Source organism: Pleurodeles waltl, chromosome 1_2, assembly GCF_031143425.1.
Source record: "Pleurodeles waltl isolate 20211129_DDA chromosome 1_2, aPleWal1.hap1.20221129, whole genome shotgun sequence".
Lineage (NCBI taxonomy): Eukaryota > Metazoa > Chordata > Amphibia > Caudata > Salamandridae > Pleurodeles > Pleurodeles waltl.
The window spans coordinates 361,045,880-361,058,826 of NC_090437.1; the positions used below are offsets into that span (position 1 = coordinate 361,045,880).

Sequence of the window (12,947 nt, forward strand, 5' to 3'; positions counted from 1 at the left end):
AACTTAGCCAAGAGTGTATGGAAGTCATAAAGCAGGCCAGAAGGCCATCCACTAGACACTGCTACGCAAGTAAGTGGAAAAGATTTGTTTGGTACTGCCATCATAATCAGATACAACCACTAGAGGCAACTCCAAAACATATAGTAAATTACTTGCTCCATTTACAAAAAGCAAAGCTAGCCTTCTCTTCTATTAAAACACACCTTGCAGCAATATCTGCATACCTGCAAACTACATATTCAACTTCCTTGTATAGGATACCAGTTATCAAAGCATTCATAGAAGGGCTTAAAAGAATTATACCACCAAGAACACCACCTGTTCCTTCATGGAACCTAAACGTGGTTCTAACAAGACTCATGGGCCCACCCTTCGAACCCATGCACTCTTGCGGAATACAATTCCTCACCTGGAAAGTTGCCTTTCTCATCGCCATTACATCTCTAAGAAGAGTAAGTGAAATTCAAGCGTTCACAACACAAGAGCCTTTTATACAAATACATAAAAATAAGGTCGTCCTACGACCTAATCCAAAATTTTTACCAAAAGTTATTTCTCCATTCCATCTAAATCAAACGGTAGAATTACCAGTATTCTTCCCACAGCCAGATTCTGTGGCTGAAAGAGCACTACATACATTAGATGTCAAAAGAGCATTAATGTACTACATTGACAGAACGAAGAACATCAGAAAAACTAAACAGCTATTTATTGCATTCCAAAAACCTCATGCAGGTAACCCAATATCAAAACAAGGTATAGCCAGATGGATAGTTAAATGCATCCAAATCTGCTACCTTAAAGCAAAAAGACAACTGCCCATTACTCCCAGGGCACATTCAACAAGGAAAAAAGGTGCTTCAATGGCCTTTTTAGGAAACATCCCAATGCAAGAAATATGTAAGGCAGCCACTTGGTCTACGCCTCACACATTCACCAAACACTACTGTATAGATGTGCTATCCGCACAACAAGCTACAGTAGGTCAAGCTGTATTAAGAACTCTATTTCAGACAACTTCTACTCCTACAGGCTAAACCACCGCTTATGGGGAACTAACTGCTTACTAGTCTATGCATACCATGTGTATCTACAGCGACAGATGCCATCGAACTGAAAATGTCACTTACCCAGTGTACATCTGTTCGTGGCATCAGTCGCTGAGATTCACATGGACCCACCCACCTCCCCGGAAGCCTGTAGCAGTTCAGAAGTTACCTTCAATTTTGTACATTTGTATATATATTACTTAATCCTTTAATAGGTACATACTTACATTTTTCATTGCGCGGGCACTATTACTATAGTACAACTCCTACCTCACCCTCTGCGGGGAAAACAATCGAAGATGGAGTCGACGCCCATGCGCAATGAGCACAGAAGGTGGAGTCACTCGGTCCCGTGACTCGAAAACACTTCTTCGAAGAAAAACAACTTGTAACACTCCGACCCAACACCAGATGGCGAGCTCATGCATTCCATGTGAATCTCAGCGACTGATGCCACGAACAGATGTACACTGGGTAAGTGACATTTTCATTCCTACTCGTTCATATCCATCTATTTTTGTTCCTAATCTTGCAGTGGTGGTTGCACAATACACATCACTTGATATAGTGCCTATGCAGCCTGCCTGTCCATACCTTTTGGTCACAGGGGACTCTTCAAAGTGCGGGTGGGGAACTCCCTGTAGAGAAGTTTTCAGGATATGGTATAGTCCCCCCGTTTATCCCCCCCCCCCCAAACACATAAATAGACTGTTGATGAAGGCACTCTTTCACCCACTGAACACCTAAGTAAGATCGAATGTGGCCATAACACACACAGACCTCATCAGATTCCCTCTCCCTCCTGCATATATCGGTTGAAGGAGAAGGCACTCTTTCAACCAATGAACACCTTTCTTATATGGTTGTAACACACATAGACCACATCATGGCACTCTTTAATGTGAGAAAACAAGATGGAACCCTCTCAATGTTTACCCCCTAATCGGCTCACCTGGGAGGTAGAAATCCCACTAAACACCAGGGACAAAAAGACCAAAAAAATATAAGGGGTGGAGGTGGCCCACTCAGGCATTCTGTTGTGTCCCCACCTCAGAACAAGCACAACAGTCTTTCTGCTCCTACAAGGATTCATTGTGGGAGAATTACCTCCAGTTTAGACCCCCCTCCCCCACCCATGGGCCCCATGGTGGTGGTGGTTTGGTGGTTTGGGGGGTTGGGGGGGGATGCAGAAAGCTGACTGATGCCCAGACTTTTTTAAAGCAATCATTAGGCCAAAACCTGATCCCTAAGGCCCTAAGAGTCTTTTTGCTCACACAACCCTCCATCTCATCTCCCCCTCCCCCAGGGGACTAAAGTATCCCCATTGCAAGCAAGAACAAAGTTTGAGTACTTTGGGCATGGCTGCACTATTCAAACACTGGCTCAGCCGGAAACAATGTAAATATACTAAACCCAGACATGTGTAAAAAGTAAACACCCATGGGAGTCCATGGTTATGTGACTTATGTAGCTTAAATGACGTGTTCCTGCCCACAATGTGCTGCAAACCTGAAGGTTTGGCTAAAATCACACATTTTCCTCACATTTCTGAGCAGAAAGGTTTTTGAAGTTGCAGGGATCCACAAGACACCTACTTCTCTTCCTTTTGTAGGTACTAGACCCAGCTAGACAAGCGGGTTTGTTCTTATTGGGAGAAGTGTGCGAACACTGGGTAGTAAATATTTAGTAGCTCCTCGAAGCTTCCAGAAGTTTCTGTCACAGACATGTTAGAAAACTTAGTGATTTTATGTAGTTTTTGGTTTACCAGTCATTAGGGGTAAGTAAACACCATCCTGGATTCCCCTGGGTTTCTATTTTTCAAAAACATGTGTGATGCCTCCATTTCGTAAAAGGACATTTTTCGGCAGTGCCTCACCTGGTAGTGTTTTTTATTGGGAGAATTGTGGAATTCTTGGTGGTATCCCCTTTCATTCCTGAAGTTTCTGCACTGAAACGAGAGGAAGAAACATGGGTTTAGGCAAACTTTGAGATTTGAGGACATTGTGGGAAAGAAAATCCATTTAAGTCACACCATCCCGGACTTTCCTGTGTGTAGGGTTAAAAAATGTCAGGGTTTGGTAGGTTTTCCCGGGTGGCCATCAAACCTGTGCCGAAACACCGAAGATATCCTCATTACCACAATAGGTCATTATTTAACAGGAAATGCTGATGGCTCAAACTTTTGTGTGTGGGGCCTTTTGTGTCATGTACGCTAGGTTTGGCCACACAAGCAGGGCAGCATTTTTATCTGGAATAGTGTGGAAACATAGAATAGTATAATTTGTATTACAAATCGGGTTTCTCTCAATTATTGCTTACAAATGTAAGCCAATGTGTGAGAAAGATCAAATTTTGCAAATTGCTCTCTAAATCACAATGGTTTGGGTAACCATAAGTTCAGAGGTGTGTAAATACCTACTATTCTTAAACCCAGAATCTTGTGCACCCTTAAAAATCACACCTTTCCCTCATATTTTATTAATTCGATTTTAGCATATAAATGGTACACAATCCACACATCATTACAAGCTGCAGCTAAGTTGTTTGCTCTGGCTATCGTGTTTTTGACAAACATCAAACACAATAAATCCCTGAGACCAGAGGAATCTCGCACGTGCAACGGAATGTTACTTTTGTAAATCAGTCATAGGGGTAAACAATTACTGATGAAAACATTGTCACTGAATGCTATTTTATCCCTCCCGATTTTCATTATTTCTTATTTCAACGATTATTTTCTTTGGAAAAACCTTAACCAGTGGTTACAAATGACCCTCTGCGGAATTTGCAGTTTTGCCTGGTTTTCATCTTACAGCTTGCCAGGTTCACCCATAGGTTTCACAACTGTTTCCACCACAAACTGCACATAATTTGAAACCACAAAAATAGGAGCAATGGACTGTCAATTAGAAAAATGCTAATATGGTAAAACAAAAATGGTTTTCCTTTGCATCTCTTTTTTTACCTGAACGTTAGAAAGATGGGAATCTTCTTACAGTAAACCTTTTGTTTAGGGAAAAAAAGATTTATGCTTACACGTGCAGCTGTTTTTTCCCATTTTTCCAACAAGAATAAAACTTTGCTACATCTAGGCTACTTTCTTTGATCCCTCCAGGATAATCTACAAACTTCAGTACCTTTTAGAATCCCCAACATCTGTATTGTGATGCGTTAAGCTCATGGTGTGCATCTCTGCTATTGCTGGTGCTGTCATTTGTGACTTCACCTACTAATTGTGGAGATGCTATTAGCAATACAGAGGAGGGTTAAGATACGATATTTTTTATAATTCTTTATCCTGATTTCACATAATACTTTCTACAGTTCTCACACATATACCAAGCATATGTTTACAGGCATGTGATAGTTGCATTTCACATACTGACCAAATATCGTTAAAATGTAGCTGAAATTCACATACTTACCCCAAAATTTGAACCCCATATTATTTACATGGCGAGTGTTGTCCTTTAATTGAACTTTTCAAGCACTAACAGTTTTAACTTTGAAAGTAGTGCATTTAGCATACTTTAGTGTTTAGCTGATAGCAGTTTTAATGTTGTTACAATGTACCAATCTAATACTTTCACAGCTGTTGAAGGAGTTTTTGAAGCATTAGAATGAGATTTTCAAGTAAATTAATGAAACTGGGCTGCTGTTAGCATGTTTGAACTTTTTCGGTTTTATTAATCACTTTTCTAGCCGGCGCCAGTTGAAGAGTATAGCTCGTGGTTAGGACTATGGGTATGAAACCAGCGGGAAACGAGAAGTGAATCCTGGATGATGTTTCACGTGTAGTCTCACTAAATTCGGAAACGTGTGACGTCCACAAGTGACAAGTTTCTTCAGCCTTTTTTTCGGGCGTTATGTTTTTGGTGTTAACTCGGCAATCGGATAATGCTATGTTAAGATTATAAATAGATTGCTAAAAAAAAGCAGCACTGTTCTTCAAACTTTATTTGTAATTTCTCAAACATTGCCACGGCTTCTTATTTCATTATTAAACTGGTCAGACAACTTGACGTTTAAAAACCCTGGAAGCTTTGCACTCCCGACAACATATGTGCTGAAAATAGAGCATTTCGTGTGGCGGTGTCTTGAGTTTTGAATATGCATTAGTCGGGGTGACGATGCTAAAGGCTAGTGGTGTAAGGTTACATATACTCATGAGTGAAGTAAATTCTGCCCCTTAAAGCTCAATCATTTTCTGTAGCATTCGCCATGTGCGTAGTGATGGCCGCATGTTGTTAAGTCCCTGTTATAAGTACCCTAGTAAAGAAGTATGTGTCTGTGCGCATGAGAGGTAACAGCAGGTGTCAATGTGCACATATTTACCATTTCATCTTTTTGGGGAAATAACCAGCTTTTTATAAAAGTTATCCTTTAAGTTATCCTTTTCCAAAAGTTGCCAATTTGTCCCACCACTAGGTTCCCAAACACAAATGCGCACACACACAAGCACAGACACACAGGGTAAGCTTGGCTTTGTCCAGTTTTTGCTTCTTGTGTGGTGAATGGATTGAGGGAAAGGAGTACTGAGTCATCGTTCTTTAAGACATTGTCCCCAGACTGAATCCCCGCCCCTCTCCTGCGCACTGGAGCGTGTTGTGAAGGCTTTGCAGCTTATCCAGACAAGCTATTCACGAGCACGGCCAGGGTTTGCTTCACAGTTTTACTTAGACTGTGCTTTCCCACTTTTATCAGCCTCATCCCAAAGTGCCTCATTTACATATCTGAAAAAGGTTTCTTCTGTTTGTCATGCATGACCTCTGCGAGTACCTTGGCATTTATAGTCCTTAGACTCCCTAGCATAGATCTGTTTTCCCTAAACTTTAGTCAAACTGCGCCCAGATTTTAGACTTGTTTTTGTGAAGTATAGTGGTAGTTCAAATGTCCCATCAAACTTTGCAGTTCAAAAAAGTTCAGATTCTGTTGCAGCGCTTTTTATTCCATTGGTTCTTTTCACTGCTAGACAGTGTAAAATCCTCGTTGCGTTTTTTGTTGTTGTTGTAATGCCTGTCCTGGCAGTGCACTGTGTCCAAGCTTCACTCTTTATCTTCGAAAATGCTCGCTTTTGCTGTTAGTATCGCTTATTTGATAAACCGTGGCTGCTGGATCTAGTCTCATCTCTCTGATGCCACATCTTCGATGAAGCCCTTTGCCAAGGAGACTGCCCTGAACTCCGTATAGTGATGGGAAATGAAACTGCCCCCTTTCGAACTGACCTCTAGTGTCTGACAGGGAGCTCCCCTCTTTGCAAGGAATCATAGCACCTAGCAATGATTTGTGTAGCAGAGGCACCGAAGCTCAGTGATGTGAGGGGTACACCACACCAGCTGCTTCAGTCAGAGCACCTAACGCAACTTATTGGCACAACTTGACGTGATAGGATTCTCCTTTGCGTTTTATGGGAAATCTTGGTGACATTCTGGCATACCCCAATATGTCAGTTTTCTGGCTATCCTTGTCAAAGTGACATATTTGACGTAACCTTAGCATTCATAGCAGCTTAATAGCTGTCAGTGCCATAATTATGACCACTCACAGTAATGCAGATGCTTGACTTATGTGGCCATATTTGAAATAATTGCTGCTAAGCATGGTCTCGTGCTGGTAAAAATCCCTGCCATTTGATGGGCATTCCTGGAATCTGATGATAAATGGGCATGAACGTAGTATAGTTAACAAGTTGATGTTTAGAGCACCAAAAATACATTAATCAATTTTTTTTTATTCTTAGTAAAATGGCAAGCCAATGTTTTGGACAAAATAATCGCATTTCTGATATACACTTAAAGCTGATATTTGAGGAATATTTGAGGAATAATTAAGGCCGATGTCGACGAGCATAATATTGGTTTTGATTCCTTAGCACCAACAAAAATCTGCTATGTCTTTGATGAAGCATCTCATCATCTATACTGATTATGCTTTTTATGTATAGTGTCTCTGCTTCAGTCTGAGGTCTGAGTAATTAAAATTAGTGTAAACTTTTTGCTGTCCGATCCTGTAAGCTTTATGTAATTGAGCAAACGTATTGCTGTATGTGCGGCAATATTCGTCTAGCTTTGCTGCCCATTGCCTTTGATTCCATAATTGTATATCTTTACATTATTCCACCCTTTCACTTAGACTCTCAGCCATAAAATGACTGAGAACCTACTTGGAAGTTGTAACACGTGACAGAGAATCCAATCGGAAGGGGCAAAATGGAAAATTGAGGTGAAAAAGTATGATCTGCACGCTTTGAAAAACGAACGAGTATGACATTGTAAAAAAACAAAAAAGCTACTTTTTAAAAGTTAATAATGGGCTGAAAATACAATATTTTGTTCCCATTTTGTCAAAGGTTTCTTGCAGATGATGAGCCTGCGGTTTTTTGGAACTTGTGAATTTCTGGCCAATTTATGTCCTATAAACTTAAACCACGGCTTTTTTCCCTCTTTCTGAAGATGGCTCTACTTGCTCTGTCCAGTTAGAGAAAGATATTTGCCTTCAGTCTTTTTCACAGTTCTCAAGCTGCCACTTATGTAGACCACAGCTTCACTCTCCCAAAGCGCTTGTAAGATCTGACTGAGAGGATACTGTCACCTTCATCAAATAAGTCACTGCTTGTTACCAGACCTTCTATTCATTTTTGAGCCTCCAAGCATGATTGCCCTGCTCATCGTGGGAACTCTAAATATCAAGCCGTTGTAGAAAATCCTATATCTTCTGAATACTAATTATGGAGACCATGGTGTATGTAACTAATTTTGTTCCTACATTCAATCAGTCATGTATTTATAAATCGCAGCTTATCACGCAGAGGGTCTCAAGGCGGTATGGGGAAGAATGCAGATCAGTCGAAGAGTCAGGTCTTGATGTCCTTTCAGAACTGGATCAGTAAGGGGGGATTGTCTGAGGTGGGGAGGCAGTTTGTTCCAGGTCTGTGCCGCGAGATAGGAAAAGGATCTTCCTCCAGCTGAGTTCTTACGGATCCTTGGGATGGAGGCAAGGGCCCGCTGGCTGGAGCTGAGCTGTCTGCTGGGAGTGTAGAAGGAGAGGCAGTGGTTGAGGTAGGCGGGTCCGATGTTGTGTAGGAGCTCTTATGTGTTTTGTGAGAAGCTTGAAGGTGATTCTTTTGTTGACCGGTCAACAGTGGAGGTCTTTCAGGTGTGCGGTGATTCAAGTTCAACAGTGTCTTAGAATCAGTCGTTTTACAAGTAGATAGGTTCCAATACATTCTGATATTTTAACATTTTCTCTGGAATTTCCTGATCAAAGACATGTTGGTAGGTATTTATATGCTTCTGAAAGGTGATATTTGTAGCCAGGTCAAACATGAAATACTTGCTGTAATGGTTGCCAGTAGCAAATACATTCTTACTTGTCTAAGGAAGCAATGTCTGAAACCTGGCACACATGCTTTGTGGCATTCAAGGTTTGCAGTAATTCAGTTAACTCCTTTGAGGGTTCACTATGAGTATATTTTTCACTGTGTAAAGTGTTGAATATGGAAACAGCAGGCATTTCTAGCAGTGCACTGCAGTTGGTTTCCAGGTTCACATAAAATATTGTAGGGAAATTACCAGAGTCAGACCTGGTGCTCTGATACCATGCATATACGAAAGTAGATCATACCTTCTATTTCACTGGATGCATTTGGAGCCTCCTTTCATTGCATTAACAGTATCTTGTCTCACTATTGAATAATTAACTTTCTTCTATATTACGTGTCTCTGAAATTGAGAGCGACGCACATTAATAAAGGTATTTTTTCTCAATTTGTGTTGCTGGATTTATATCTTGGCATTTAGTGTTATTATTTAATAACTATCTGCTAAATCTTTGGCTGTTTTTTTTTAAATTCCTTTGGTTTTTTTAATGGTTAAGTCTCAGAAAAAAATCATCATCTGAACTCTGTACACATGAATTCCTTCCGCTATGAATAAATGTTTTGAAAATGAGTTTAAATATACTTGGTTACAGAGAGAGAAACCCTTGCTCAAATGTATTCACATTATTGGCCACTTAATTTTTGAGGGAAAATATAAATTTAATAATTTAGAAACTTAAGTGAATATTGGATTTATTTCCAGGTGAAACGCTCAGCCCTTTCCCGTTGTGACAGTCATTGTTTGAATGTTTCACAACAATTTTATAAAAACTGCTGCTGCTTAAAATACATATTTGTTTAGCTGTGTTTGAGAGAGTTTTGGTGGAAGAAAAGCTATAGCCTCATGGTGTAGTTTTTAGAAATGCATAATTATTCTTTTGATTTTTCTACACCTTTAAGCTTGTCCAGAGCAGCGAAAATATTGGACACAGGTCAACAGACATGTTCGGCAGATTTTCTGGTGCTCCGAAGCGTACGATACCACAAGAAAACGATAAACCTGACAAAGGTTTTCCATCTTAACAGCATATCCTCCATACACTTTTAAGGACCATGCAGGACAAACTAGCTTAGGTATATCGATTCAGCATTGCACCAAAGGTGTGTAATTGGCTAGTAATGTCAGTCTAAAGAAAAGTCTGCTCAGACATGAGCATGGTGAACTGCTCATCCCAGTGGATCAAACTGAACAGTAGAGAGCTTCGATCACTCATCCAGGCCCATAGTACTCTACAAAAAATACCTGACAAGCACGGAGAAGTTTCATTTTTTCACTTCAATCATTATGAACCATTACTAAACTACACACTGGGCAAATCTAACTTCCCTCAACAATCACAGCTAAACAAAACTGGTAGGTGAAATCCCAGAACCATATGAAAAGGGTAATCTGACCCCACGCAAGTAGTAAGTCTGCTGAGCAAATGCTGATGACGTTAATATAACTAAACAACTGTTATTTAAAGTGATTCACGTCTGTATATTGTGTTGAGCAAAACTGTTTGAGAAGCAAAAAACCGTAAGCCTGAAGCTTGTGCAATTTGTAATAAAAAGAATCAAACTTACTCTTGTCCTTGCAGTTATGTAAGAATTCGTACATTTTCTCTCATACGGAGTGGGTCAACAGGAAACCAACTACTAAACCACTGTATCTTGGAAAAGCGTCATGCAAGAATTGTTATTGGGGTTTTAAACGTGAATGCATACAGCCATCAGAAATCAGGCATAGATTTGTAAAAGGATTTTAAAAAAAATTGTGGAGTCTTCTATTAACTCTTTTTTTTTTTCTAGTGGAAGATTTGCCTCATAAACTAAGCAATACTTCTCTTTCTCCTAGAATCAGCTGAGTCAATGCACAAATGCCCTCGAGAGCTCTGAAGAACTACTAGAATTTGCTTCCCGGTCCCTTGACATTAAAGAACCCGAAGAGTTCTCGAAGGTAGAGCAATGCATTTTATGAGAAGGAGGAATCTGTGGTAGAGTGTCACCTATTCTTGTTTGTGTTTTTTAACTTCTTCACAAGATTGTGTTGTTTGTTGTTGTTATTTGTAAAAGCTGAGATTTTGTGATGTGACATTCTAGTGCTTCCTGTTACTTTGGAGGGGTGCAAGCACAATGACTGTTAAATCAAATGATTATAAATGACGGCACTTTTCAAGTCTACAGATCCATGTAAAATAATGTTAAAATGATCATGAAAACTAGAAGCCGTAAAATGTGAGAGAAAATGGCAGTGAGGTAACATCAGAAGTGTGAGATTTGCAGGTTTCTGTTGCCAGAAAGACAGAAAGGGCGTTATCTTGGGGAATTCTTACTTTTTTTTTTTTTTTTTTTAGTTACATTCAAGCTAGTAAATGATATTTCTGTCTCATCTTCATGAGCTGTAAACGATTACAAAAAATCATCGGAGGACATCATTTCAGACTTTAGCCAAAAATATGGGTTTCTGTGCTTGGAAACTAGCAGAAACATTTTCCCTATGACCATTTCCAAAGATGGGATGCCTGTTTGCGGTTCAGGTCTGGAATGATGTTCGTAAACCTTTCTTCATATTGAAGTCATTATCCAAACCTTTTGCATTTACAAGCACTCCACTGCTGCAGTGTTACCTAAGCCTGTAAGACGCAACTTCCTTTGAATACACCCTGCACAGTGTGGCACGCTGCCCTTGTAGGCAAGCTTGTCAGAGCTCCACGTAGAAGCAGTAAGGTCTATATAAATGTTGCAATACAATACAGTGCACTGTCCAGTGAATACGTATTATTTCAGCCATGCTACTTTGGTCTTGAGTTGTGTTTAACAAATAGATTGAAATGAGATCCAAAACCTTGGTGACTGGAAATTGCTTTCAATATTGAGCCAACTATGGTGCTTCAGAGACTGTTAAGTTATTAAATGAAGTGCTGCAGGTCACAGTCTATTGATGAAGAGGTTGCCAAAACAAAAATACGGTACCAACTACCATTATAAATTAAGCACTGGTTATAGGTACTCACAACATCTAAATTAAACCAGTAGTAATCACAATCATCAGATTAAACCCAGTAACCCATAGCTAATAAAATCATAATAAACGACTGTGAACCAAATACATGCCTCGACCTGGTGCACGGTGCTTAATTTGTGAAAGAAAGAGTGCCTGTGGCCAAAGCTCGGCTAGCATCCCGGCAATGTGGAAGGTTTGGCTTCGAACAGCAAGGCTGGTAATCTTAAATACACTATTCACCACTTTAATCCACTACTAGAAACTCCATGTCCCCTAATCTCATTCCTACAGGTTCCTTCTTGCTCTCTTCGTGATGGTTTTTCCGTCATTGTCTTCCTCCGTCTTTCCATTTATTTTTTTCACTTTTGCTCTCAGGAAATGTTTGATGCGGAAAAAGCAGCACCGGTCCACAAAAATAAGTGCCAGTGGGCCCCACCGGCTCAAATGAGCACCCCTGGTACTACAGTAAACTGCTCCATATTCTGCCTTCCACTGTGGGAGAAGCTAACATGTGGCCTACTTATAGGCCAGCGTTTGCAATACTTCTTTAGAGGGGTGTATTTTGGAACTTTCATTTAGTGGTGAGCATGAGCTTAATTTGCGCATGTTTTCTTTGTTTATGGGCAATGGAGCTCCCTGTAATCCTCTGATGGAATTACTGGGCCGCAGTTTTGATCCAGTTTTTGTGCAGTAACCTACAACGTTATTTTGCCTTCCTCCTTGTTAATCGGGCATACCGTATTGTAGAAAACATGTCTCCCTTATTAATTCATTGCAACGTGTACTCTCCTCTGAAACGTTTTCGAATATTTTATGATCCACCGTTAGTACCGATAAATAAATTAACTGATGTGCTCCGATCACACGATTTTTAGACTGTAAACAATAGCTTTGCGAATCGAGCCGGAATACACATACACCCACAGACGGATAAAAAAAAAAATCTGCTTTAAGAAGTATTGTTGCACCCATTTCTCATCTATTTTAAGCTACTTTATTTAGCCATATTCTTGTGACCACGTCTTTACTTCTGTTCAGGAGCTTTGGTGCCGGATAATGTGGAAATTCTTCTTTTGCACAGATGAGGGTCGGTTTACCAGAAGGGGAAAGGCAAACATGTTACTTTAGATAATAACAATTAATATTTCTTCCTGGACATCAGTCTGTTGTTCTTTGCTGATCTTGGGGGCTAGTGCATGTCAGCGTGGTAAGAATATGCATACATGGGAGGTCTTCCTGACAGTCACTTCTACAGGTAGACAGAAAATTGTCGCTGGTTGAGACATCAACCTTTTAGATTTTATGATTAAGAGAGCTCTTAACACTTCTCTTCCTCTTTGGACTTTTGTTTTTGCTTTGACACCTACCTTACTTCTCTGTTAAATACCCAATCCCCTGTGTTTACCAAAGGTGCATTAGAGAGATGTTCTAGTTTCGACTGGTACGTCTGGCCATGCCTGCTGTGGTGCAGATATTATCGTGTGCTAGATTGTCGAGTATAGTTTGTGAGTGCTCCAAAGTCCCAGGCTCCACT

General features: G+C 40.2%; 1 protein-coding gene across 7 annotated transcripts in view; it reads left to right on the plus strand.

Annotated features, from left to right (window-relative positions):
- FSD1L (fibronectin type III and SPRY domain containing 1 like) overlaps positions 1–12,947 on the plus strand; it is a 254,699-nt gene that overhangs the window by 96,562 nt on the left and 145,190 nt on the right. For all 7 annotated transcript variants that reach the window (XM_069239766.1, XM_069239774.1, XM_069239791.1 and 4 more), the window contains exon 4: positions 10,265–10,366. In XM_069239766.1, coding sequence (XP_069095867.1) covers positions 10,265–10,366 — 102 coding nt within the window. The remainder of the gene's footprint in view (positions 1–10,264; positions 10,367–12,947) is intronic.